The following is a 27867-nucleotide window of genomic DNA, read 5'->3' on the forward strand; positions in this document are numbered from 1 at the left end:
CCGCCAGATAGGCGGTAGCACTCAGTGCGCATGCACAGCGACTGACTGTTGGACTTTCTCATCCGAAGAGAGCAGGGACCTTGCTGGCTCGCTCTGCCGAGGCGCCCAATGGGAGCTAAGGGGCGGAGCCTCCGAGCTTTCCCCGCGGGGACGATGTCCAATGAGGAGCACGAGCGGGGTTTGGCGGGTAGTGAGTTGGCGGGAGCTTTCGCCGTGCTGCGATCATTTTCGCCGTGCTGTGATCGGTTGGCTGTGACTTGAGCATGCTGTGCCGCTCGCTTCTCTGCCGTGTCCGCGGCGGCCCGCAGCGTGAGTCACGGACCCCGGGCCCAGGCACAGCTGCCGCGGCTCGGACGGTTCCCCCTAGCCAGTGGCCTCTGCCGGGAGCTGGAGCTGATGTCCCGGGCCCACGGTGCTTGGCTGCAGCCCGCGCCTGGCGCTTTGCCCGCTTCCCTCCAGAGGAAGGGGATGGTGCTTGGAGCCTCCCGTTGCTCGGGGCCGTACCTGCGGGGCCCTGTCCCCCGTGGGGACCTGTGACCCCCTGCTGAGCCGGTGTCTGAGGCTGTGGCCCCGGGAGAGCCGGTGGGTTATTTCCAAGTGGCTGGTGTATATAACTGGATGCTTTCTCTGAACTTGCAGGTCCATCTTGGCATTACCCTCTTCAGCATCTCATAGACTGCTATCAGTGCAGTCGACAAGACGACCACCTCTCTTACGGAGAGCTGGGGATGCCAGTCCCTCCCTTTGGCTGCACCTTTCCTACGGGTAAGGGATCTTTCTTGAGAGTGCTGTGGAGGGACAAAGCTGCAGGTGTGCAGGAGAGTAGATGTTTATTCTTCATGCTTTATTGCTTGTTTTGTTTTAATAAATAAATAAATACGCCTCATTTTACACCTGGGATAATAAAACTGGTAACTTAAAAGGAACAAGCTCTAAGGCCAAAATGCCCTTTGCTATTTTGCATGGTCTGTGCAAAAGCCTAGTTTTTTATTTTCAAGGTAAACTGACTAACGCTATGATGGAACAAACCCATGCGAAGTGGTAGAATGGCAGTTTCCCTCTGTGAAAAAGCTGTCGTTTAGTGCAGTAGAACCTGAATTTTTTTTTTCCTGAAGGGCTGGTTTGAAACCTGCTTAATTCAGTGTGCTTAATTCACTGTATTGGGGGCCAGCCATTTAGCTGATTGCTTGACTTACTTTAAGGGGCACAGATATTCTGACCAGGTACTTGCTCATGAGGAGTTCCATGCAGCTGATTAGAGAAGCACCACCCTTTGAAATAAAAGCTGCTGAAAACAGCTGAGTACCTAAGGAGTCCTGCACAACTGTTTGCTGTAGCCTTACCTGTTGAGTGGAATTTCATCCAAGTCCTACTTCTCTGTGGGCGGGGATAACTCTGTGATTAATCACCGGCACTCCTCGGACAGTTAGAAGCTTTATTAACTACAAAACATCTACTAAGCACAAAGCAATTCATCAACCGGGGTTGCCAGAATACAAGTAATCAACTTTATTGAGCTTGCCAGAATATAAGCAGACAGTTACCAAAGACTGGGTGTGTTAACGTGGCTCTTCACCGCTTCAGTCCGTCTAGATGTGTTACACAGGAGTTACTTCCCTCAGCCGGTCATTCTGGGAAAGCTTCCTTGCTTGCACTGTTGTTCCAAGTTCAAAGGCTTGGTCCTCCTTTTAGAGAGCCATGCAGATCTCTCCCTCAGAAACTCATGCAAATGGTTCAGATAGCATACAGCAAACACTGACTTCACTTGCTTAGACTGTTTAACCCTTTAGTGACATAATCATTATCAATGCTAGCTAAGCTTGTTATATAATATTTTGGCTCATAGATCCTAAAAATACAATAATACATCCTTGCACCTTGAGAGAGGGCTGCTTTTCCCCCATGCCAAGTAGCAGCTTCTGCCTAGCTGCTGTTGCCACTGCTTAGCATGGGCAGGTGAGTGTGGGGCAGGCTGGGGTCAAGGTTGTGCCCATGGATTCTAACTGGTCCACTCCACTGGTCACAACAATGTGTGCGATTAACACAATTAAAAAAATTAACATGTTAATTTGTTTTTGCATTAATCATGTAAGTTAACTGCAATTAACTAACAGCCCTAATTTATACTGTAAGATTTAGAGATGAGACATCCTGCTTGGTCATCTTTGTCTTCTGCTTATTCAGCAGTTTATAGTAGCGAGGAATTTTAGATTAGTGGCAGAGACACAGCAGGCAAATCACATTAGCTGTCTATTTTCCCCTTTCAAAACCATTAATATTCTATCTCTAACCCTGCACATTAAGCACTATATAAATACTTACGCTGTAAATAATTAGTACTTGCATAGTAATGTACATATTTCCAGTTTTATGCACTGGCTGTTTATGCAGCTCTCTTTTGGGGAGAAGACCAGGAGACAGCTATTTTAATGCACAGAAATGAATCCTACTCTTTTCTCTTTCAGCTCCAGATTTGCAGCACATACTTGCAGTTGCAAATGAAGAAGGTTTTGTCAGGCTGTATGATACCGAGTCTCAAACCAAGCAGATCTTTAAAGGTGAATTTCATACAGAATGAGATCTGAACTAGGTGTGAGAGAGTGTTTATGACCTATTGAAAGCAAAGAGAGGTTTTCCTGTTTTAACCCATACTTGTATGCAGTACTTGTTTCTTTTCTTTATCATTTCATGACTACTGGTTACAAAGCAGCATTACGTAAAGAAGTGTCCTTACTACTGCTGCCTTAAGTGAATTATCCAAACTACTTAAGAAGAGCTGCTGACCAGCGAATTTTTGCTGATTTAAGTGTTGATTAAAAAAAAATCGTAAAAATACACTACATTATTACCAAGCAGCAGCTTCCAGCATCATCTGAACTAAACTGAGCTTTTGTTTACCCTATCAGAGTGGCTGGCACATTCGAATGCTGTCTTTGACATTGCCTGGGTACCTGGAGAACACAGAATTGTAAGCTGACTTGTACTGTCTGTCTTTATTTTTAATACTCTGATGAATGACTACAAAGAATAACTAAATCTCTTTGCATCTTCTGTTGAAGGTAACAGCTTCAGGAGACCAGACAGCTAAAGTGTGGGATGTGAGAGCTGGTGAGCTGCTTGGTATATGTAAAGGTCACCAGTGCAGCCTGAAGTCAGTTGCATTTTCTAAATTTGAGAGAGGTAAATGTCCATGTATCTTCCTTTGCCATGTTTTTGTTCCCCCTTATGGATCTCGGGAGGCTGAAGGCCTCTCTTAGTAGCACAGGCAGTTCCTCAAGCAGGCTTCTTATCTCCGCCCTGCTAATCTGATCCAATTGTGGCCCGCTGGAAGCATCTCTAGAGAGGAAAAGTCATTTTTATTTCTAGACCCATTTCATCGATATCTAAGATGAAGTAGGATTCCTTACTCCTTCCCAGGGTGCCAGCAGTGATTTAGGGTCAACAGCTTCTGTGCATCAGTAGCCTGGTTCCAATTTAAGGAGTGTATCTTGCACAGTCCCCTTACACGTTTGTGGGCTGTTGTCTACATGTGAAAGTCTGCCTGCCCTTTTTTTGTCAAAAGGTACCAAACACCTGGCTGCACTTTCTTACATTCTAAAACAGGAGCAGACAGTTATTTTGGGTGGAGGGCCACTTACTGAGTCTTGGCAAGCCATCAAGGGCCACATGACAGGCAGCCAGAGGCAGATGAATACTAATTTTCTAAATTTTTTAGGGGCCCCAAGGACTAGATAGAATGGCCTGGCAGGCTGCATACAGCCTGTGGGCCACATTTTGCCCACCTCTGTTCTAAAACTGCCTTAGCAGTAAGCCCAGCCTCTGTGTCCTTACAACTGGGTTCCCAGGGGTTGCAGCAGGGGGCGGACAGATAAGCCCGGCCATTGTCACAGAGATGATGCTATACTGACTTCTGTTCATTTCTAAAAATGAACTCAATTTTTTTAAAGCTGATAACTCTGTTTCCCATAGCTGTCTTCTGCACAGGAGGCAGAGATGGAAACATCATGGTCTGGGATACCAGAGTCAACAAGAAAGGTAATTTTGCTTTAAGATGTATATGACCTGGATTTGGTCATTTGTTCTGCATTAGTACTTGAATGTGGTCACAGGCCTGCAATACAAGCCAATGGGAACAAGGGTGCTATATCAGTAGTTTAAAAGCTAGAGAACTGACTTCTCTTTTAGTGAATCCCTTTATGGGAATCCTGAGATTTGCAAAAGTCTATTTAGTGGTATGTTTTATAGGCTATAATTGGTCCACTACATTTCTAAGACTTGAGTAGTGTTTTTTGCGGGCCAGGATTGCAAGATGGCCACCTGGAGGTAACAGCTCTTATCCAAGACCCCAAGGTGCTTTTATGTGTTGTTACCAGTCATTCTGAAAATGATGGAATTCAATTTACCCTGTATCAGGCAAGAAAGTTTAGTGGCATATCCATGACCTATCAAAAGTGTGAAAGATGCCCCTATGTGCTATGATGGGTTTTAATGAACAGTGTCAGAAAGTGAAAGATTTTCTGATCAGAGAATGAGCTGCTCAGTTGAAAGGCTTTAAATTCTTCTGAAATATCTTTGGCATTGACCACATGTTTCACAGTGTACCTTTCCTAGACTGTATCACATACGACAAATTTTGAATCTAACTCTGCACCAGTCTGGTGGTTTTGTAAGGTGCTCAGATGATGTGGTAGGGGATATAAGATAAATCAGTGAATAGAAACACATTGTATACTAACAATTTAAATGTATAGATGTGATAATTAACTAATCAACCCTTTACTTAACAGAGGGAGAATTTAATTTGTAAAGAGTCCTGGTTGTAAATATGTCTATGCTAGAGATAACAGTGTAGATACCCAAGATAGCTTGGGTATCAGAAATAGTCTAGATTACCACCAAGTGGTATACTAATTTACTCTGCTTTTTGGGAAATGTACTGTGCTTAAAGACAGCATGGGTATCTTCACCCTACATCACAGTCTCCTGTCTCTTCGTAATCTTATGTATGGCAACTGTTACCCATGTGCTTGTGTCTTTTACATTCTGCTTCCAGGCATCTTCCAAAGTAACTAACAATGCTTGTTTTCAGAGTACATTAATAAAATGAAAGGCAGGCTTAGTCCCCACAAGGGATCTATTTATAGTTGGTACCTGCTTCATGAATATCATGGCTGTATCATCTATATGTGGGATGAGGTTTCCTGAAATTGTATTTCAGATGGATATTACAGACAGGTGAATCAGATTGGTGGAGCTCACAATGTAGCTGACAAGCAGACACCTTCCAAGCCAAAGAAGAAAAAACAGAACCTGAGAGGACTTGCTCCCTCTGTGGTAAGGTTATAGAAAGTGAAAGAATCTAGGACTCAGTTTCCCATGGCCATGTTTTGTACAGCAGTCTTTCAAAGTAAAAAATAAGAGCACCTCGATTGGGAAGAGATATCTAGTCTAAATATGACACAGATGCTTAAACTTATCTCCCCAAAAGCCTTATCCTCTGACCAGTGTTTCATGGCTAACTGCTGCGATTTACTTTTGATTACCTGTGTGTTCTTGCTGGTCAATGAAATATGAGATCTAGTTACACTTAGGCAAACTGCACATAGTCTCCAGGTGGAATTAAGGACCTATGTGTGTTGAGGAGCATCATTTTTTTTTCTGGAGCAAAGATGATGGTGAGAGTGCCCAATGAATTTTAAACATTAAGATAACCGAGGAGGTGTAGCTGTTCCATCTGCAAAATCCTGGTGAGACAGCCTTTTTGCTTCTAACCTGTGAAATGTTTTTAAATCTGGGCCCAGTACCATTGTTCACAATGGAAATTCCCCTTGCAGAGGACTCACAGGATAAGGACCAGCTTCCTAAATTGCAAGTACCATTTCTGAGCCTCCCATCTATGGTAACTAACTTAATGAGAAACCCAAGCATTTTGACAGATGATAGGAAGAGCCCAAGAAAAGTGAGCCTTTTTTGAACAAGGTTATGGTTAACTTGCAGTCTGGTAAAACTCAGAGGGATTCTTGTTGCAAGAAGAGTGTCTTTCTTTTCTCAGACACTCATATTGGCCTTGACCTTTATAGAGAAAATGTCTTTTGCATGGAAAGAAAACCAATGTCTTAATTCTTCTTTAAGGATTTTCAGCAGAGTGTTACAGTGGTGCTGCTTCAGGATGAACACACCCTTATCTCTGCAGGAGCTGTTGATGGGTAAGAAGAGAGGATGCTGTTCTGTGTGCAGAACTGAATCTTGTTACTTGTGGTAGATCTTCTGCATTACCTGGCTTGCAGTGAACTGCTGTGAACTCTCCAGACGTCCCTGACAGTATCAAATAGACTAAGAGCCACAGGTGATCCAAGTAGTCATCAACTTAGCTGCTGGAGGATGGCATGCATTGTAAAAATGTCTGCACTCTTATAACTTTTAGGAAGACTTTAAAGTATGTTTTAATAGAGACTTGACAATATTGCCCTTTAAAAGCTCTGTATTGTAATTGGTAGTTGTTTTTCATCTACAGTGCTTGTCCCTAAAGTAAGTGGCCACTCCTCTTTTTCCCCTCCCCATGTTACATGTGGGGAAGCTGAGACGTAGTAGTTAGGTAGCGGCCTTGCAGAGCTAGGAATCAGGTCCAGGGTCAAGAGATGTAGGTAAGTTCTGCAACACTGGGTTGTTCTATTTCTTCTGAATACGGTGCTAACTTTCACCCTGCTAGAGACTTAATTAGCTGGCCAAGCAGTGAATCTTTTTTAAAACCCCTTCTAAAGATATCTTGAAATTGTAGGCTTTTTGTGACTCAGTCTTTAAAAGCCTGGTGCCCTGTAATGGGATTGGGATGGGAAGTACATATGGTTTCTTTTTATGACTAATGGCTGAGTTTTCCTTCAAAGTTTGTAGTCACATACCAGATGATACTGTTGGAATTATTCTAGTACCTTCACTTTTACTGACGGGAGGTTGAAAAGGAAATGCTCTTTGGGTAGTAAACTGCTATTGTTTCTTTTTTGCCCATCACACCCACACATGTGCTTGAATTAGGCTGTGTTTTTGGGCTCCAGGTGTTTAGTTATTTCAGAGTACTAACAAACTACTGCTGATTACTATGGCAATTAGCTCCTTGGAGCTTGTCCCAGGACCAGCATCTGTGGTCAGAGTCTCACTGATGTCCACTTGAATGATGCTCACAGGAATCTGCTCATGGAGAGCTCTTTCATTTTGACTATCAAAATACCAAGGTATCCTTTTTATTGCATGTTTCATCTGGGAAAATTCACTTCAGTTCTTGATCTCACAGGATCAGATTTTACACTTGTTCCCCACTGAAGTCCACTTCTTGATTTGAAACATTCCCCTGCTTTCTCTTTACATGCATCCATTAGAAGAGAAAGACAGGAAGGGGCCAGGCCAGTGCCAAGTTCACTTCATAGCTGCAATCTCAGCTGACTTCTTGGCGTACCTGTGATCCAGTTTGTTTTAATAGTGCTGTATCTCTCAATTTAATGCATACAAGGTGGAGAACTGCCTTCAGAATATCAGTTTAAAAGTTTCTATCAGTGCAGTGTAGAAGTTGAAGACCCATGTGTTTTTGAATTTCAGCATAATCAAAGTCTGGGACTTGCGAAAGAACTATAGCATTTATCGGCAGGATCCAGTACCATTCAAGTCTTATTGTTACCCTGGGACCAGCACCCGCAAACTTGGTAAGCTATTACATTCAATAAAAATGCATCACATAAAATATATTAATAAAAGTGCATCTCAGCTTTGATCTGAAAAGTGGCAATGCCTTCTAGTCAAATCACCTTTTTTACCCTTTATCAATGATTTCCAGGTCTGATTTGGTTGGTATGACTTAGACCTTTTTATACAGGCAGTACCAAACATTCAAGCTGAGATCTAAAAGTCCTGTGTCTGCATCATCAAAACAGCAAGTGCAGATGTGCAACATGTTAGCACCAGTGCCATTTACATTGGTTTTGTGCACAGGTGTAAAGTTATGCTCAGATCTAGAGCAGATAGACCAAGAAGAAAGCAGGGTAGATTTGTACCTTGTAAACTAACCTAGGAAGGAAGATAAACAGATGAGGCACACGCTTTTCTGAGCTGAAGCTCACTTCATCAGATGCTGTGAAAAGATGTACAACAAGCCAACACCAACCTGATTATCAGCTAGCAAGACTGTAGGCTGCCACACCACTAGGTGAAGGGAGCAGATAACAGCTTCAACAAAGTTATCCCAAGCTATCCATGCAAATCTACTTTTCCTTCTACCCCAAGCTACTGACTAGAACTGCAAACACAGAACCTAGGCACTGCATAAGTTACACTGCAGATTGCTGCAAAGTTATCTCAGGAAACAAAGTGTAAAGGCTGTAAATCATGTGGTCTCAGGCTGTAAAAAAAACAAAACAAAAATCTTTGGCCCTCTCCAGTTGCTTTTGTATAAATATAACTGATGAGAGAATGTACCTCTGCAGTTTAAATTTAACAGATAGTTTCAGTGATAATGCATAAGACGAATCAGGTCTGTTTTTTGGTCGCTGTGTGGACCTTGGAGAGAGAACTGGCATACAAAGCAGTAAAACTTTCATTAAAAAAAGTCAGCACATCTGATTCTGAATGCACAGAATGTGGATCTCCTAGATAAGAAAGAACCCATTTTCTGTGATAACCTTTTAGAATCAACCCATGCTTTAAGGCATAGTTTACTATAAGCAATCTTGATTTTTATTTTTATTTTTTTTAATATTATTATTTCTAGTGATTCTGCATCTATTTTGGTTTAAAATCTTTGTCTCCTAGTTCCACATGGAAGGAATTGTATCGAAATAAACCAGTAGGTCTTAGAATCCAATATCTTTTCTCTTCTTCATATCTTGTCTCTTGTTCTTTCCTGAAGGCTTTTTTCCCCCAAAACATTTTTTTTTTTTTTTTCCTCCTCTAACTCTGGACAGTTCTGTTATTCTTATACATTGGCTGTTTTTTAAATTTTGCTCGATCAGTGTTGGATAGTCTCTAAGCTTCTCCAGTGAAACCCTGGTAGAGCTGGGGATGAGACTAAGCTTCTTCGTGCCCAGCAAGTCTAATCTTTCTGTGTCTGCCCTGTGTTTTTTAAAAAAAAACAAACCAAAATGAAAAAAGCATATTTCATTTATGCTTCAGGTGCATTAGGAACTTTAGGGATACTGTGCCCTATATACTTCTCAGCCTCCTCTGGAAGGGGCTCCGTTTTCTTTTCTGCAGTGATTTTTTTTTTTTTTTTAAATAGAAGTACTAATTATAAAGAACTCTCCTTTCTGTCTCTAGGATATTCTAGCTTGATTTTGGACTCTGCTGGTACCAATCTCTTTGCAAACTGCACGGATGACAATATTTACCTGTTCAACATGACCAGTTTAAAAACCATGCCAGGTAAGAATGATGCCCATGGAAATAGCTGCTGTAATACTATAAGGCTTGTAAGAGTCAGACATCTAAAACAGAGGTCTAGATGGCTCAGGGTTTATTAGCTTTAGTTTGGATGGAGGTCAGTAATCAACAGCAACAAAAAGGCTGGCCATCTTAGGGAAACGAACTTGGTTTCCAGAGCTTGGGTATCTCCACCCCCTATGCTGGTACCGATTTCGCAGCTTTTTGTTAGCAGTTCAGATAGACCAAACAAAACAGGTCTATCCTCAGCATGTCTTTTTCAGCTGTGAAAGCAGGAGTTTCATGAGGGGCCTGAGTGAGCAATGGATAAAGGAATTTGGATAAGCAGAAGTGTCTGTCCACTTTAAATGCATTGAGGCCAGCAGCCCTCTTAACAAGCCCTGGCTACCTAATTAAAAATGGTTGGCTTCCAGTCATTACCATCTCTTCTAGCCCCTACTTTTGCCCCACCCTCTCCCCCAGCTACTTTTGAACCAGTGCCCTGAAGGACTAAAATCCCCTGCCTTCTACTGTCAATCTTGGAATTCGTAAGGTGTATTAGGAATTCTGTATGAAGACAAAAAAGACCAGCTGGTCATTTATCTTCAGAATCCAAAGATGTCACTAATACGCATCTAGGTTTTTCTTTCTAAGCATTTGCAGGTGTGAATTTCCATACAAAATTTCTATAGTGTGTGGTGTCTTCAGCAGGGATCAGGACTAGCATTTTAGGTGCTTAGTATTATTGTTAGTGGTCCTCAAGCTGTGATGCAAAGAGCTGCTTTGTCACAGACTGCTGAACCCTTCACTAAGTAAGCATTGACTCTCCTTCCAGATATAGCACATTCAGTGATGTTCTTTAGACTTTCTTGTTTTAATCAACTGCACTCCAATGGGCAAGGCTGAGCCTGTATCTTCAGGAAAGGCAGCCTGGTAGATATGTTTCCAAAGCTGATAAGTAGTACACACATTAAGCATTAATAGTTTAAGCCTCTTGATCTCAGACACTGTGCTGTTGCTCAGCTCTAGAAATAGTCTTGCTGTGCAGTCTTACCTGGAAAAAAAAGTCCTGTTCTAGAAAGACAGGATGGTGTCCACTGTGCCTTTTTAGTTGGTCACTGACTTCTGTTTTGTTAGCATCTGACAAGTCTCAAATCATTTTATGAGATGCAAAGCATTTCACTTTTGTTTTGAGAACTCTTGGGAAAAGAAAATATGCCCAGCAGATGGCAGCAGATTTATTTGCTGAGGAGGAGGAAATGGCAGGAACACCTGGGGTGCTTGTGTATAGGCTTTCTTTTATTAAATTGTAGCTTTAAATCCAGTCCATTTAGTACCTAGATCCATTCATTTTGGAGGAGGAAGGGGAAGTAGTTCTGCAACTAGATTTGTAATACTGCCAGTACATGAGCTCATGCCACATCCTGTAACTATGACTGCTATGTTGAAACAAATGCTGGTGGTAACCAAAGGAGCTGGCAGGATGGGGTGCCCCTGGGACATGCCCCAAATTCTTATCTCCTCTGTTCAATTGTCACTTGCCTTGAAATAGAAACTTTGGTAAATGGGCTGTAGAACTTGTTAGTCTCAGGGTAACCTCTTTAAACACCTGCTAGACAGCTACTTTCTTAGCATGTTTCTGCTGTAAATTGGACACTGGCCTACTTGCACCATCCACGTACTACAGACACTTCCTAGCTTCTTATGCCAGTGTTGATAGAGGACCTCAATCACATGCTGTGCTAAACTGGGTAACTTGACCTTTTTAACCTGATAAGTCCAGATGCTGGTTAGCCAAGTACTCCAGATCTGCATGCAGCTCCTGTGCTGGCTGTTGGCACTTCCGGTTCTTGCCATACCAAGAATTACAGCTATTCAAGGCTGTAGTTTCAAGGCTGCATAGATCAGGTGAGGTGTTACTGAGACTTTAGAAATAGATAAGTAACCAGCATTGCTGAGCCAGCATATGAACTGGACAGCATTAAGCCAGGTTTTAGCTAACAGTTTCTAGGTTCCCTTCTTGTTGTAGGATTAGGAGACAGAAACACACTGGAGTGAGTGCAGGGCTCAGGTAGGACCCTCCCTAGCATGGGAAAAGATGTTAAGATTCTGGCTCTGTTTTGCATTAATAGTGGCATCCAGGTTTGTCAGCTACATGCACTTTATCCCAAGCAGATAAAGCTGTGAGGGGCAGTTTGGGTGCACTAGCATAATGGTGCCTGCTGTCAAGTAATGGTTGAAACTGTGAGCAGCTGAGCTTGTGTAGCCACTTTGTTTTGAAGATATGTTAACTGGCCAGAAAAACCTGTAATGTCAGCCTCAGTTGCGTAACCAGCTTAACACTAGCATTATGTGCTGACTTGTGTTTTTGTCTCTCAGCGGCAGTTTTCAGTGGACACCAGAATTCGACCTTTTACGTCAAATCCAGCATTAGCCCAGATGACCAGTTCCTGGTTAGTGGCTCGAGTGATCAGAGTGCCTACATCTGGAAGGTGAGATGCTTGGGAGAAGCTCAAAAACACAGGTCCATTTCGAATGCCCTGTTTTACCTTTTGCTTGTTCTTTCCCCATTCCCACAGGGCAGGAAGACAAGGTGGGGGTGGAGGGAGGGGTTACTTTCATACCAGCACAGGGATTAGCTCCTGAAAGTTGTGCCCAGTGCATGTAGCTGCCAAACCTGGATGTAACTATTAATGCAAAACAGAGCTAACCCCTGCCACCAATATGTCTCTCCTCACTGCTGCTTATTGCAAGCTGCTGAACTTAATCTGGTTTTAATGGGCATTAAAATCCTTTTTCAATCCTGTTTATTCATCCAGCTATGACAAGTAGAAGTTCTTGGTTCATATTTAGCAAGGGCACACATTAGCAGCCTAACAGTAACAGCTTGATTGTTTTAAGGGGAACATTTTTCCAGTTTATAAACTCTTGCTTCAGACGTAGGTTGTGTTTTGAGTTTTTTTCCCCTCGTGCTTAATTTACAGTAGTTAGTCTTTGTGTTACAGCAAAGGCTCAGTCAGAGCCTTCAGCAAAATTCCAAAGTGCTGGCTGACAGTTGAGAAGCTTAGTCACTTGGCATCTTGAGCTGACAGAGGAAATGCAAATGTCACTGTGTGAAAAGCAGGGACCTAAAAAATGAAACATATTCTATTCTTCCCTATACACGTACACCTTGCATTCCATCCACACAGAAATAGAGAAAACAGTGTTTCTTTTGAGATGAACAAGTAAGATAGCAGTTGTTCTGTTTTTCTTGTTTTTACCCTATAAAACTCCTTAGATTAGATTTTCTGATGTAGTGCTGAAGGGGGCTTTCAGTGCTGTTCCTGGTGTAACATTCGAGACCTAACTGGAACAGCAGGAAATTGGCTAAGTTAGAATCCTATGTCTTAATTGGCCACAGGACTTTTCCCTGCCTCCATCTCAAAACTGTCATTCCAGTGTTTATTTTACATTGACCTAATTACAGTTGCTCACATGCAGAAGAAGCCTCTGCCAGCCCTGTAGTACTGCTTGCTTACACCATTCCCATATATTTATAGTTCTGTTACTGTTCTCTTACTTGAATTTCCTCATCCTGGCAGCTGCCCCATGGTGGTGGATTTCAGTAGGTAGGGATGTACTTCAGCACCAACCTCAAGCCTAAACCCCATTAGCTTGATTCTTCATTTCATTTCAAATATTGTTTCCTGCACCCAAGGCCTCTGCCTCTTCCCCTCCCCCTAGTACATTTTTTCTCTTAGCACAATGTAATCTCTGTGTTCTCTTGTTGCTATTGTGCAGAATTCTCTTTCCTTAAGGAAGAAGGGAGAGCTGTTTTAATAGTTTTCATGCTCTATATCAGACACCTAGGCAACTTAATGCATACTTGTATAAGCTCTTCTGAATTCCTTGGGTTAAGCTTATTCAGGACCTGCTGATTTACCAGATCTAATGGTTTCATTCCAATCCATAACTAAAACAATATGCACCTTCTAACGCCAGGTGTTGACGAAGACAGCTGTCCTAAAATCTTCCTAGATTTCCCACCAAATTCTTTCTTCTATTCCAGTTTAGAAATAAAAACAATAGTGGGAGTACAGAACTCATACTACATCAGGTTTGGTAAAAGCCTTGTAGCCATGTTGGTGCTGGATGCCTTTCTGTTGTAGTTGCAGAAATTCAGGGGAGAGTTGCTCACATCAGAACTGGTAGATATAATTAGCTCTATCAACTTGAGGTCCTTTGGTTCACCATAAATGTCCCCACACTTAGCCAAGAAAGAGGCTAATATACACACACACACACACACACACACACAATTGTCCATCTCAAATTTGTTGAGGGTACCTTTTTAATGGCTTTTATAAATCAAATTTAAAAGTGCATTTATATAAGTTTTCTAGTGCTGTAGCATGTAGGTGCCAAGCATCTAATTAAAACAAATATGCACTGGCTGGTCAGGTGACCATTATTACTTTAATCTGATAGCTATTCTGAGTAAATGGTAGCTTTCTCAATGCTATTAAGTCCCCCTGGATTACTTACTGCATACTGACAGCCACCAGACTTTACTGACACTGATCTATACATACTCTTCATTGGGATGATCAGCAGTTGTTCCATAGAACATATATGGCTAGCCACTCTTGAACAGCAAGCAATTGAGACAAGTGGACAAAGGCTGAATCAGTATTGTCAAACAGGGATGGGACTCTGTAGGAAGGTGCTGCTGACTACACATTTGGGGGCAGGTGAAAGAAATTAGTGAGGTCTAAGCAAAGATGCTATCCACTCAAGTCACTTTCTGGATACTCTTGACCAGCAATAGGAGGTTCTGCCTGGGTCAGTAATTCCCAAGAGATACCATGGACAGAGGTTATTGCTGAACTGACAAACAATATCATTTGGTTCCACCTTTCAGCATGTGATGATCATGCACATAGTGGGCATTTCAAGAAACATAACAGCTAGTCCATTAAGCAACTGAATCTGTAAGAACTCTAGTGTTCAGCACAGCATTTAGAGCAGAGGATGCAACAGTCTGAACATATGATCTTGCTCAGCAACTGCCTGGGAATAGCAAATAATTTCCTTCACAGCATTATTTCACTGTGGGTACACGGTGAACTTCTAGATGTGGGGAAGGAGGAATAGGGAAAGGGCAAATATAAATAGCGGGGGAAAGGAAGAAAAAGTAAAGAACCAACTCTATACGCGCTCTCAAATTGTCAGGGAGGTCATAATGTGGCAATGACAAAGCATTACCACTTTTATTATAGTCATCATCCTTATGGAATTATAGGTGTACACACTAGCAAAAAATTTAAAGGAGTATATGACTAAAGGGTGAGATCCCTTGCTTTTATATGATCTCACAGTACCTTCCTTAACTTTGTGAGGAAGGATACTGAAGTAGGGGACCCATAAGTCTGATCCAGTATCAATACCTGTGTTCCTTTGATGCATGTATTCTGCCTTATGTAGCCTGAATTGTAAAAAGAGGGTATTTTTAGGTCTTGAAGGTGTTCTGGATTTCTAGTGGTATCATAAGATATTAGGGGGAAGGGGGGAAGCAGTTGTGATGCTGCTTTTACCAGAACCCTAGGGGGAAAACAGTATTAATAATCAAATTTTAACTCCTTTTTCTTTCTTGAGATAAGTGGCCTGATCCTTGTCTTGCCCACAATGGCATGAAATAGGTGCTGCTACAACATTGTCAATTAAATTATACAGATATCAATCCAGTCTGCAAGCAGAATCTGTTGAGATTAATTCTTGCCTTCTGTCCTGCCAGTAAACAAGGATTAAATAGATGTCTTGCTATGCACAGTAAAAACCTACTAGATGTAAATGGAGGTATTCTCTGTACCAAGAACTCCTGCAGTTTATTCCTTATATGGGGATTTAGTTTCCATGGTATTGCATGTTTTGGCAGAGGAGGGTGTATCTGAACATGACATTTAATAGATATTTAGTCAAGTGGTTGCTTCCATGATGCCAGAAAAAACCCAGTCTGTTATGATGATCCTGTTTAATTCAGAACGACTCTTAAATGTTCTGCTTAGGAATCCTAACTATAGCTTTTCATGCTGTCATAGCAAGGGATCAAAATTTGACAAGAAAAGGAAATTGATTAAGAAGCTGGAATCCTTCCCTAGCACCCTGTATACATCCTTGGAAATCTCTGTATAAAGTCTAATTTTCCCACATGCTAAAGAATCTATTACATTCACTTAGTCATCAGCACAAATCCCCTGTATAATGTCAGATCACAAATGGTTGACTCATTGCTCCAGGAAGGAGTGCCTGCGGCAAGTGTGCAAAACAAAGAGAGAACTTTATATTTGCTGTCTGGCTGTTCCTGGGTTGTGGCAGGGCTTAATACTAGCCTCAGTAAAGTCAATCTCTCTGCTAGTTCTGTGAGCTGTAACTCAAGATTGACAGTGCTGCTATCAGGCTAGAGAAAGATTTTTATCTAAGATGTATTACTACAATCTGACAGGTACAATATAACCACTGTGTGCGCTCTGTTCTTGTAATTGTTTAACCAGATTTTAACAATGCTAATATCTTAGCATAAAGCTGATCGTGAGTTAAGTAGCTGGAACAAGGCACTTGCCCACTGCCTGTTATGTGAATAATCACTTTTGAAGTAAATATAAGTCAATGTCTGCTACTCTTTTAAGTAGGCCTTGGGTTTAAGATTGCATGCTGCTCTGCAAATGTTGCCTTCACAAATGTCACTACAGAATCTGTGGAGGCAAATTTTGTTCCCAATAGGAGTTTATAGATCCTTTAAATGCGATGAGTAGCCTCATCTGCTCTACTTAGTGTAGTGATGTGCTTGTGCTATATACTGGATCCTGAAGCCAAAAGTCCTATGCACAGAAAAAGCTAGCAAATTTTGCTGAACACTACCAATACATCCCAGTTGTGACGACCTGCTTCACTTGGAGGAGGGAAATTTAAAAATGTTCTCAAACCTCATTCAGTCTCTTGCTTCTTTGCAGAGACCGCTAATCCTCAGAGTTGAGCTGGGGTGGGGGGGTGTTAAAGATGAGGCCATTGCCTAGATTGAAATGACCAGTTTATTTCACACAGATCCTCTGATTTCTAAATTGATTCCCCCTCCCCCGGGGTGGATTTGTTCTTCCAGATTTCTGAGCCTCAGCTCCCACCCAGGATGCTCCTTGGTCACTCTCAAGAGGTCACCTCTGTTGCCTGGTGTCCTTCAGACTTCACTAAGGTTCGTTTTTTTGCAAAAAACACATTTTGCCTATTAAACCGTTTGTATGAAGGGCCAAACATTGAAACATTATTTGACAAAAAGGAAAAGCTCTACACCATCTTTTTTTATGTTGATACCCCTAAGCTCTAACCTAAAGGCTAGTGGGTGGTACTTCTGTCTTTCTCCAACCTGACATTATCAAAGACAAATCCATACATCAGATAAAGGTTCAGTTTAATCAGTGTTTGGTGGGTGGAGGAAGGGGTTGGTTTGTTTTTTGAAAATTCTTAACTATGCTGCTATCTTAAAGTAGACTTGGGGGAGTATTTTAATGGGAGGGAGAAAAGATGGTGTTTCTGTGTTTGATTTAGAAAGCCTTCTAGGAAGAGGAAATGAAATAAATTCATTCAAATAAATTCTTTTCATGTAATTTGGGCTGCTCAAAAACATTTTCATAGAAAGACTTCTTCGGGCTTCAAGTTTATAGAGTAAATTGGGTTGTGTGGGTTTTTCTTGTTAAAAATCCACCAAATATCTTTTTAAAATATCAGAATTATCAAAGACAGGTTTTATACATTTTTTTTAAAGTTTTCTAGTCTAACAAATCTCTCTGCATGATTAAGTCAAACAATTTCAATTAGCACTTAAAACCTGCCAATAAAAAAACAAAAGGGCCTCTTTTTTATTAAGAAATGGATAATGTCAAGAAAATTAAGCTTTTAAAAACTTTCATGTAGGTTTTCATCAAGAAAATGTTCTTTTTAGGAATGTCAAATTTCTCATTTGCAAAACTTAAGCCACTCCATTAAGTTCTCAATCAAATCTTCAAGTCTGTTCAGTATGCTGCTGCTGTGAATTATTTCTGGTAACTTGAGTAGTTTTGATAAGTCTTAACACCTTAAAATATTTGTTCTTAGAAATGTATAATTGTGATGCAGACAAATGTTAAAATAAGTGAATTTAAATATTATGGTCTAAAACTCGCAAGTCTTCCCCCCCTCCTCCCTCCAAGGCTTGTTACTCTGACAGGTTTTGTTAATATCTGTAGCAGATACTTTGCTGTCTGGCCACTGATATATTCTCTCTTCCATCCTTCTGCATACACAAATGCCCTTTCAAAAAGGGATATGTAATCTTCCAATGTGAATTCTAATTCAAAGCTAAATCTAAGCCAGTCCACACCAGACCATCTCTTTGCAAAGCAGAGTGACCCTTGATTAGCATTTCCTCAGTATGGTCATCACTAGAAGGAAAGGCTTTTTTGGAATGGGTAGTGGGGTTAAGGGACTAGCCTCATTCCAAATTAGGAATAAGCCTGAAAAGTCCTAAAGTGTCATGTTGGCAGCTTGAGTTGCATCTATCCTTGCTGTTAATCATCAGCTAGTTTCTCTAGGTAGAGAGAGGCCTTTTGTTGAGATTTGGCTAAGGAGAGGATAGCAGTTTTGAAGATGTTTCATGCAGCACAGAGAGATGTAAATTGAGACTGGTAAAGAGAGATACAAATTGCTGTATCACATGTGGTTCTATATAAACCGGATCTGACCATGGTAGTATAAGACAACAGATAAACAGGGCAGTAATCTGCACTGACAAATAAAGAGAGAAAGGCAGATAAGGTGTTGTCCATCTCACAGATGCCCCTTGCCCAGTTCTAGGAGCAACAAGTTTCAACTTGGTGCAGAAGAGGGGAGAGAGCCAATAAAGCAGCGTACCTTGAGGTTTTTTTCAGGGGCACCATGGGATGCCATGCAATGTTGGAAGTGTTAGGTGTGTAGAGATGATTCACAAGATGAACTCAATGATTTCAAATAAGAATCCATAAAATACTCTGACCAGTTGTAGTCTTTCTGAATTCTTTGCAACAGACAAATTGCTTCAATATTTTTCTGTAATCAAAAAAATAAGTGAAAACTAAGAGCTGGCAGTTTCTGAGGGGTGTCTTGAGTCCAAAAAGGTTGAGAACCACTGCAATAAGGACTTGAAAAGAGTGGGTAATGAACTGCAGGCAGGTCAGAGGATCTTAGGTACAGCATCTTATAGGGTGTAGAGCATTTTATTAAGAGATTTTATTAGTGGTACAGAGCACTTTATTAGTTGTGTAGAGGCCAAACAAGGCAGTTTACAGAGACTGTCAGTCACACTTCTTCCTCTTTTATACTAACTCCCAACATAAGGAGAGGAGAGCAACAAAAATTCAAATATAGATCAGGCCTGTTCCATTGCTTGTTTGGAAGAAGTTTGAGTTACTGTAAGATCTCTGCCCCACCTAAAGCAGGAGATGGGACCAAATGACTGACAGGGACTCCTGTTGATGGAATGTTGCAAGGCTTGCTAAGGCTATGCTCAGCGATATGACCCTTTTTTTTCACGGTAATCCTTGCTGAAGCATCACGTTGCTAAAACACTGCAAATGTTTGTCCCCATCCAAGGACCTGGGAATTATATATATATATTGCATCTATATCCAGGAGTGCTGGATATAGATGCAAAATGTTGAGTTCAAGTCATCTTCTGAATCTTGAATCCACAGCATTGGGTTGGTTTGGGGTTTCTGCTTTGTTTACCAAGTTACTGAAGCTTCAATAAATAAATAAATGCTGTGTGTATTGGCACTTCTAGCACAAATGGCTGTCTGTCACAGAATCTTTCCCATCAGAGAGAGTTAAAGGGAAAATGGCACCTTTTTCTCTGTGAAACAGTGATTGGGCAAGGTACATCTATCTCCATTGGCAGTTCCTGGACTCTCAACGCTCTGTCAGGATCAGCTGCCTTTTAAATGGACTTTTTCCAAGGAGTGAGGGACCTGGTCTTACATGCTCTGATTTGTACTGTAGATTGCCACGTGTTCTGATGACAACACTGTGAGAGTCTGGCGCTTAAATCGTGGCTGTGAGGAGAAGAACCCAGCATCTGATCATGTCAATTTGGTGGGTTGGGTCTGTCAGAAGAAACTGGATGAGCAGAGTGCAACAGGTAAGACCCTTGGGTGATTTTTGTCCCACAACACAGGGGTATTCCCTGTGCTGGCCTTGGCTGCTGACCTTCACATCTTTGAGCTAGTAATGCCCAGCCTCGCTCCATTTCTGTCTGTAAGTACTCTCACTACAGACTAAAGGAGCTGGCCAAAACTGTTTTTGTAGTTACGCTACTGCATGCAGGATGTTGGCCTTGGATGCAAGGCAGGTTCATACAGTTTCTTGAGCACTAGTAAATCACTGGACACACGGGGCTTTGTAATTGCTGTTGTCAGACCCTACTCTCCCTGAGCACATGGAAGTAACAGGCAAATTTGAAAACACTGACAAATGAATTTAATGCATTTCACTTTTCTTTTGAAACTGATGAACCTTTTTAGCACAGGTACTCTACAAACATTGTCCTGACCTATATAGAGTACAAACTATGCATGATATTAGGTCAAGAGCCAAAAGACTTATGAGTAACCATATAGTTCATTGGGCTGGGCCCCAGCAGAGTCAACAGAACTTCAAGCCATTGTGATCCCATAGCTCAGCACTGCTCAGTGTATTTGTGTACTCCAGAACCCTCCTCCCCTTCCCAAAGGATCTATTTGCTAATTATAGCCCCTTAATCCCCCATGACTGGGTGTTCTTATCATGAGTCCTGCCATCCTCCAAAAAATTGTTTGCAGAGAGATGCAGGACACCCTGCTTTTGTTCCATCGCCTGGAGGGCAGGGCCACACTACTCTAACTATGCATGGCCCACACTAATCATGTGCAAGAGGCTTAGGGAGGGGGTGACAGGGATTTGGGGTGAACTGTTTTGGGACCCCATTTGATGTTTAGCAGACATTTTAAGGCTGGTGAAGAAACAGGAATTACTGGGAATGGGAAAGAGGTGCAGATCATCTACGGGAGTGAAGAAGTCGAAAAGTATGCAGTGTAGTAGCTAACCATGACTTGTAAAAGAGTCAGCACTGAGAGGGACTGAGTGCAATGGTCAGTACCATACATCTTAGTCATATGGGCTGTACACTAACCTAGCCTTGGGGTCAGTTCCCATCGGTATGTTTGCCGTCTGTTTTATAATCCTGCTCAGCACTGGCTGTATTTTAATCAGTTTCATAATTGTTTTCCATTACTAAGCTCATGCAGCTTTTGACAGCAGTTTAATGATATACAATGTATTTAATGAGGCTTCCTTATGTGGAACTGTAATATGAGTACTTGGGGGGGGACCTCATTTTATACTTGAGTAAATACAGTAGTTCTTTATTAACCACAGTAACAGTATTAGGGTTAACTTGCTGGGGAATAGCAGGTAAAGGCAATAGGGTCTAATGTTTGCACAGGCCTGGTATTCTGTCTAGTAAAGGGTATACAAAGCCTTGGAGCTTGGAAATTTTTCCTTTTGCCCAGCAAAATGAGTTCCACTGAATAGCAGAGTATCTGCTTGTCACAAAAACAAATACTTCCTTTCTATAGGATAGGGTAACTTTCCAGCATTGTAGGACTGTGTGCAAACATGCTTATAAACTCCTGTATCTCAGGAGAAATGTAATCCTCAGTTGCATTTCCTTATTTCAAATTAGTGTTGTAGCACACATCACAGTACACTTTTACTGCAAGCCTCAAATCTTTGCAGTTTGGTGACTGCATGGGTACATTTTAGAGATTCTTTTGCTGTTCACATGGAATATATTCATAGATATTCCAGAATAAATAAATAACTGAACACAGTAATTTTTCATTCATCAGCATGTTAGCACTAGTTAATAAATACCATCCCCTTTTTGAGGGTGGGGGATCAGAAAGACTGTGATGTGTTAGAATTGGGAGACACCAAGTGTGTTGAGGATGGGCCCAGAAAGGAGGACCTGAATTATGAACACACTGCTGGAATTCCCCGTCTAGTGAAATTTAATGTTTCACTATCTCTAGCACTTGCTTCAGTTGTTCTGAGCTGCTGTCGCCTTCCAGAAGGAGAGGTGATTTTATGATTTTGGGGTGTGCCCACATTGGAGAGGCCTTGAATCAGACCGCTAACACAATTTGTGTTGAATTTATATTTACTCTTCCATTATTGTATGACAAGATGAAAAGGGGAAGGAACAAACGCACAGAAAATTGAAATAAGAGAAGCTTCTTTCTGATACAGCTTTAAGACTGAGACCAAAAATGACTTGGCAGTGGCTGACCAATGTCATTTCCTGTGTTGCTCCATCTCCCTTACCCACTTTCCAAATGAGTTTCACCTTCACAAATGTAAATACAAATGGAAAGTTTCCTAATCCCCCTTAGTGGAATGACATTAGAGATAGCCCTTGCCAGTGCTTAACTGTCTTTCAGGAAACGGGGAGGACAATAGATGGGCAAATGCCAGCTCATTTCCCCTGTTGGTCCACCTACATATGCACACACACAGATGTGCACACAATCTCTCAAACTTTTTGTTTCAGTGAGCTGCTGAGAAACCATTTTACATTTTATTCCCAAGGAAGGAAATCTGGACATTAGTCTAGAAGCTTGGAAACCAAAAGCAACCTTTATGCTGTGTCTTTACAAATCAGGTTTGGCAATTATACTAGAAAAGATATCATTCCTCCTTGTTTTCTCTGTATTAGAACAATCCAGGAGGAAAGAGGAAGCACACAGACTTTGCAAACACAACAGCAGGCTTCCTGCTGACCTTGGCTCTTTGAACACAAAACACATGCTGTTAGAGTACGGGAGTTATCTGCAAACTGATTTATAGTTGGCTAACCAAACTGTTTTGGAACTGCCTGGATGAAAGTTAGGTAGCGTCTCACCCTCTTACTTGGAACAAATTGTGATGTTGTGGCTGTGTGTAGACTGCTGGCCTATGCTATTAAATGTAGCAAGCACAACTTCTTTTTCTCTGGAACGTAGGTGTGTGATGGATTGCTCTATACTTGTACAAAACAGGCTCTCCAGAGCTGGGCTGCATCTTGAATTAGTGACGCTGGATTCTGGAGATTTAAAATTCATTTTCTAGAGCAACTTTAGGCGTTCTTCTGTTTAACTGGGTACTGTTAGACCTGAACAGTATTCATTCGATGACTAGCTTGAAAGATGCTTGTAGATTTAAATAAAATAGCCTTGTAGAATGCCAGTAAGTGGAAATAATAGCCATGGACAAGACTTGTTAAAGGGTTTGAATTCTGAATGTTTCTGAATATTTTTGGTTTGGGTACCAATTCCTGTAGAAAAGGTTAGTGTTTTTATTCTTGACCCAGCATTGGGAGGTTGGCATTAAGAGTTGCAGGCTCCCTTTCATCATCCCTCCTACCAAGCACGTAAGTCAAGATAGCAATTTTTTTCCTTATGCAGGCAATCCAGAACATGTCTTTCATACTGGGTTATATCCTCTTTCCAGAGATTACACCAGTAGCAGCAAACCCAGTCCCTAGTTTATGAATTTGTAGGTAATCGCAGAGGATTGGGGTGGCTGAGATTTACTACCCCTCCCTTCCACTTTCAAAATCTTGCATCTCCAAGCATAACTAATTCTCTAGTTAAGATATAGTCCTGGAGTGCTCATTAAGGCAAAAGACAAGATCTTATTAAGGTAAATTTTAGGTCTTCATAGCAGTGACCATTCTATAAATTCATAATAACCTGCTACTAACTGGACTAGCACATTTCATTGGGAAAGGAACATACATGCTTTAAAGTTATTTGTTGCATTTGCATTGGGATCCAGTACTCAATCTATTTTGCTCTGATGCATCAATATTTGTATTTAAAGTACTGAGTAGTAATATAATCCTCAGGAAGGATAAGAATCAAAAGAAGCTTTATATGGTTTGCTACTGAGAGATTATATAGGTGCTTACACAATACAGGTCTTACCAGCAAGAACACAGTTCTAAAGAAAAAGGCAGGTTACCTGCACTAGACTTCCCATCATCCTAGCAAAGTACTTTACAACATTCCAGCTGACTCTGAGAATTAAGGGTTTCAGATTATAAACCACTTGTATGCAGAAAATCCTCAGAGTCCTCTTGCTCCCTGTAGAAAACATCAAGTAGTTAATGTGATACCTTAATGTTATATCACACCAACATAAGGCCAAAAAGATTCCTTCAGATGTACACAATTTCAGTATCTACAGATCTTGGACAAGCAACTAGCATATCCTTTTCAGGATACCTTTTTGTAAACATTTAATCTGAGATGTAGCACAGAGATCTATCATCAGATTTCTGGTACATATTAAACAAGTTATGATTCACTTTATAACAGAGGTATGAATTCATTTGAGTAGATGGATTTAAAAACAGTGTTTTTCCCCCTTTCCAGCATGGCTTGTGACTTCTGTAGTCACTGTGCTAGATGTCCAAGTCCATTCTTTTCTTTTCAATTATTTGTCAAAGCAGCATTTATTTTCTCTTGGAAATTTTCTTTATACAAGATGCAAGAAATTCCTAGCATGACATTTTTTACTTTAAGTAATTAATTGATGCCCTGAACCAATTTATCCTTGCAGAAAATTCTAGGAGAAGGACTGTAGAAGCAAAGTATGATCTCCTTGTTCTCTCTGTTTTGCCATATTTCCTAGCGTATAACCATCAAAGCTGTGCTGGGACTCATTAACTATGTTGGAGAGCATTCCACTCTAAGGCTTTATCTATATTATAGCTACCTGTGGAATCTGACCTTCTCCTGACCCAGTTCAACACTGTCATAAATTGTAGATAGCTGAAATCTAACTTTGTCCCCATAACTGAACCCTAAAGCCTTTATCGGTTCTGGACTTTAAGTGAACTAAAAGGACATGGGTCATATGTACAGTATGTCTAATTGTGCTGACTGGTGCCTTGGTTATAGCTGTTGTGGACAGGGACCATGTAACATCCTCTGGATTAGATGTGTTTTCATCTCTTCTCAGCTCAGGGGTGCTAGGTAGCAACATTCTCAGACAAGATCAGTGATTGAAGTGTGTTTTTAAGCCTTCTGTTTCAGTTACCTGATTGCCATTCACTTAAATGGATATCAGAAACCAAATGAGCGTTCTCTGGGATGGGATTTTCAAAAGCACTCAGTGTTGGCCTAACTCTGATGCCTTGACATGGATGGGTGTTAAGGTGTTTAGACCTGGAGGGGCCCATTAGAGAAATAAATCAGCTCCTGAAATCAGAACCTCAGGGTATCCAGAGGTGCTCCTATTAAGGCTTACTTTGCTGCTGCTATACTACGTGACTCGCCTGATTTTTATTTTGTTTTCCTTCTTTTTTTTCTCTTCTATCAGGACTGCCAGCCAGCAGAGAGAATACTCCTGCCAAACTCCCCATGACTGGTAACCCTTGTACTTCCTCACCACGTCAAGCAGCTTGTGCTCCAAGCTGTTTGGGTGACCTTCCTCTTTCCACCAATACTCCAACATCCTCTCTCAAGATACCAACACCCAAGGCTCACACTCCAGCAAAGCAAAATGGCACTACTCTGGGTATTTCTCCTAAACAAGCATCTTGCTCCAAGATGTCCATTACCCATTGGGTTACCAGGACTTCATGCTCTTCCCTGCCAGAGACTGGAATAAAGACTCCATCTCCAAGAAAAGCTCTGACAGATGTCACGCAGAGTGTCCCAGAGGCAATTTGCTCTCCCAGAATACCCCACTTGCACTCAGTAAAGCGAGCCAAGAGAAGACTTGAGTCTAGCAAGGAAGATCACCTGGGGCAGAAGTGTCTGAAAGGCTGCAGCTGTGTGACTGAGTTGGACCCAATGACTAAGAAGTCCAAACTGAATTTGTGCCTTTTGGGAGCAAGTCATAAGACTTGCAGTGAAGACTGTCTGTGCCTTGCTGAGTTGAGTAGTAGACTTGAAAACTGTAGCCAGAACTCAAAGGAGCCTTCTCCTCCTGAAAGTCCCCTTAGTCCAGCAGGCTTCCAAACTCTTCCTTTTCAAACCTCCTATCAGAAAATGGCTGACATGTCAAACAAAGAAAATAGTTCTCCTGAAAAGAAGGATTGGCTCTCTGCTTTCGGGGAGAAGTTAAAGACAAATAAGGCCAGGAGCCAAAATTCATCAGGCAGCAGCGCCCCCTTCTCTCGGACAAGGCGACAGGAGGCTGTGACCACAATCACTCCTCCAAGACCTGTAAGTAAGCAAAACATGGTTACAGCAGCAGTGAAAGGGTTCATCTCCAGAGCCCGTTTTCCCTTTGTAATGTGTGTATGTTTAGCTTCCATTTGCAGGGACCTAACTTCTATGCATCAAAGGGAGCATCAGACCCCACTAGTTGGGAAGGGGGGCAGGGCAGAAAGGAAAGAAATGAAATCTTTCCTAACAAGCTCCAGTTCTGTGTCCCATACAGTGTAATGCTATTATCCCTCAGTCCTACTCGTTCTCTTAGACGTTTAGAATTAAGATTTTCATAAAATGGCTAATGTTGCCCATTAAAACGTTATCTGGAACCAAAACTAGCAAAGGAATTCTTGTTCTCAGTAGGACATTGTCATTTACTTTTTATAGCAGAACTGCATTGTATCTAGGTGGCACTACCTCACTTGGCAAATCTTGTGCTCACATGTATGCACAACCACATCTACCCACTTCAGTGACCTAAATTGATTCCCACTACCAAGAGAGCCAACCCAGCTTTGAGCTAAAATAGCTGACTTGTATTCTAGTTCTTGCATCAACTGTTTGTTACCCAGTTGTGGAGCTGAAGTCTGTGGAAACCCCTGAAAAAGAGATTGCACAAGCATCGGGGGGCAAAAAGTGGCTACAGAATCCCTGCCACTTGTAATATGCATGTGTACAGGCAGGAACACAGCTGGACAATGGCATCTTCAGGTCAGCTTTCAGAGCAGCTAATAACTGGCATGTTGAGTGTGAGGTCTTTCTAGCATGCTACAGGGTAATGGAAACAATAGACGTGGAATCCCCTGATGCCTGCAGGTTCCAAAGTCCAGTTTTGGGGTAGAGCTGAGTCTTGTGTACGTCACAACAATAGATTCTCAGTCATCAGTTTTACTAACTTTTTAATTATGCTCTAATTTGAATTCTGATGCTAGAAAATAACTTGAGCTACAAATTACGCATCAGCTTGTCATAATGACTAGGGGATGTTTGGGTAGTCTCTTGCAGCATTTGGGTTCATACAAAGGCTTAAGGCTCTTGTGTGCGCAGCATTAGTCTAGTGCTACTAGATGGTGATGTGCACTGCCATAGAAATAAAGGATTATGATTGACTCAAATGTCTTTCCTAGGTTGCAGCTGATCCAGTTCCCATGAGGAAGATTTGCACATATTTCCATCGAAAGTCACAGACTGACTCAAGGGGCGCACTGCAGCAGAACCTTACACCTGATTAGAGATGCCACCAAGACTGGATTTTGAAACTCTAACGGAGGAAGGCGCTGGGATTATGTAATATGTTGTTGCCCCTAATAAAATGAAGTTGGACTTATTCTCTTGTTTTTAAAACTTTTATAGCACCAAGATTAGTGAAGCATGAAACACTTAGAAGATGTTGATTAGTGGAGATTGTATTTCATTAAGCTGAAGTAGGTGGTGCACTTTTAAAATCTGTTGTGTTTGAACAAGCCACTAAATTTAGTGCTTTTCACACAGCATTGGGGAAACCTAGTTATCTTTGGAGCAGTATCTTGGCTGTGTGGTATAACGTAGTTGCACAGTTTCAGTTTATATTATGTCTATTTTTGAAATCTGCAGTACATAACAGTATTGTATAAAACACACTCCCTTTTTAGAGGTCCTGACAGAAATGTCTGGAAAAATTATTCTTGGAGATAGACTTGAGCCACTGCTTCTATGGAAGAGTATTTCCGCTAATGCCTGTTGTATAGCAGTTTCTCCTCTTAGCAAAGACTATTGTAGATGTGACTTATTCCTGTAAATACAGAACTTTAATATTCCAGGTTGTGTGTCTGTCTTCAGTTTTCTCATGGTGTATGTGGAATCTGCAGCATAAGGGAAAGATACAGCACTGCATTTTCTCACATACAAAATGCACCTTTTTTCCAGATACCAGCTGCCAGAAAGTGGGATGCATAGTATAAGAGAAGAAATACAGAAACTGCTATTACTGTACAGTGTATCATAAACCACTGCATGTAAGGTAGGAGGGAAGGGGAAAGTAACATTGCCTCTTCTGCACTGGGAGCAGCAGAATGAGCATGTCGGGCTCCCTAGCTGCTGCTACTCTGTTACTTAGTGATACTTGCCAGTATTTTCAAGGAAAGATCTCTTTTTTTTTTTATTCTGCATTTCAGAAATGAGGTGTATATCTTATTCCAGGGCA

The 27867-nt window shown here is 41.4% G+C and overlaps 1 protein-coding gene across 1 annotated transcript; it reads left to right on the forward strand.

Moving 5' to 3' along the window:
• The first annotated feature begins 218 nt into the window (after positions 1-218).
• DTL (denticleless E3 ubiquitin protein ligase homolog) lies at positions 219-27481 on the forward strand. The gene is made up of 15 exons (XM_019549445.1): positions 219-309; positions 640-765; positions 2466-2558; positions 2907-2968; positions 3060-3180; positions 3970-4035; positions 5219-5334; positions 6133-6206; positions 7591-7694; positions 9301-9405; positions 11782-11894; positions 16541-16630; positions 19447-19585; positions 24847-25697; positions 26813-27481. Exons 1-15 carry the CDS (start codon positions 264-266, stop codon positions 26915-26917), a joined length of 2211 nt encoding a protein of 736 aa, XP_019404990.1. The 5' UTR covers positions 219-263; the 3' UTR covers positions 26918-27481.
• Positions 27482-27867: the final 386 nt, after the last annotated feature.

This window comes from Crocodylus porosus, unplaced genomic scaffold, assembly GCF_001723895.1.
Source record: "Crocodylus porosus isolate Cpor-Errol unplaced genomic scaffold, CroPor_comp1, whole genome shotgun sequence".
Classification (NCBI taxonomy): Eukaryota; Metazoa; Chordata; order Crocodylia; family Crocodylidae; genus Crocodylus; species Crocodylus porosus.

Excerpts from the sequence above, each read along its gene's own strand:
- DTL (XM_019549445.1), top strand. The coding sequence starts at position 264 with ATGCTGTGCCGCTCGCTTCTCTGCCGTGTCCGCGGCGGCCCGCAGC. Across the intron at positions 7,695-9,300 it reads GACCAGCACCCGCAAACTTG|GATATTCTAGCTTGATTTTG; the intron begins GTAAGCTATTAC and ends TTCTGTCTCTAG. Across the intron at positions 25,698-26,812 it reads CAATCACTCCTCCAAGACCT|GTTGCAGCTGATCCAGTTCC; the intron begins GTAAGTAAGCAA and ends TGTCTTTCCTAG.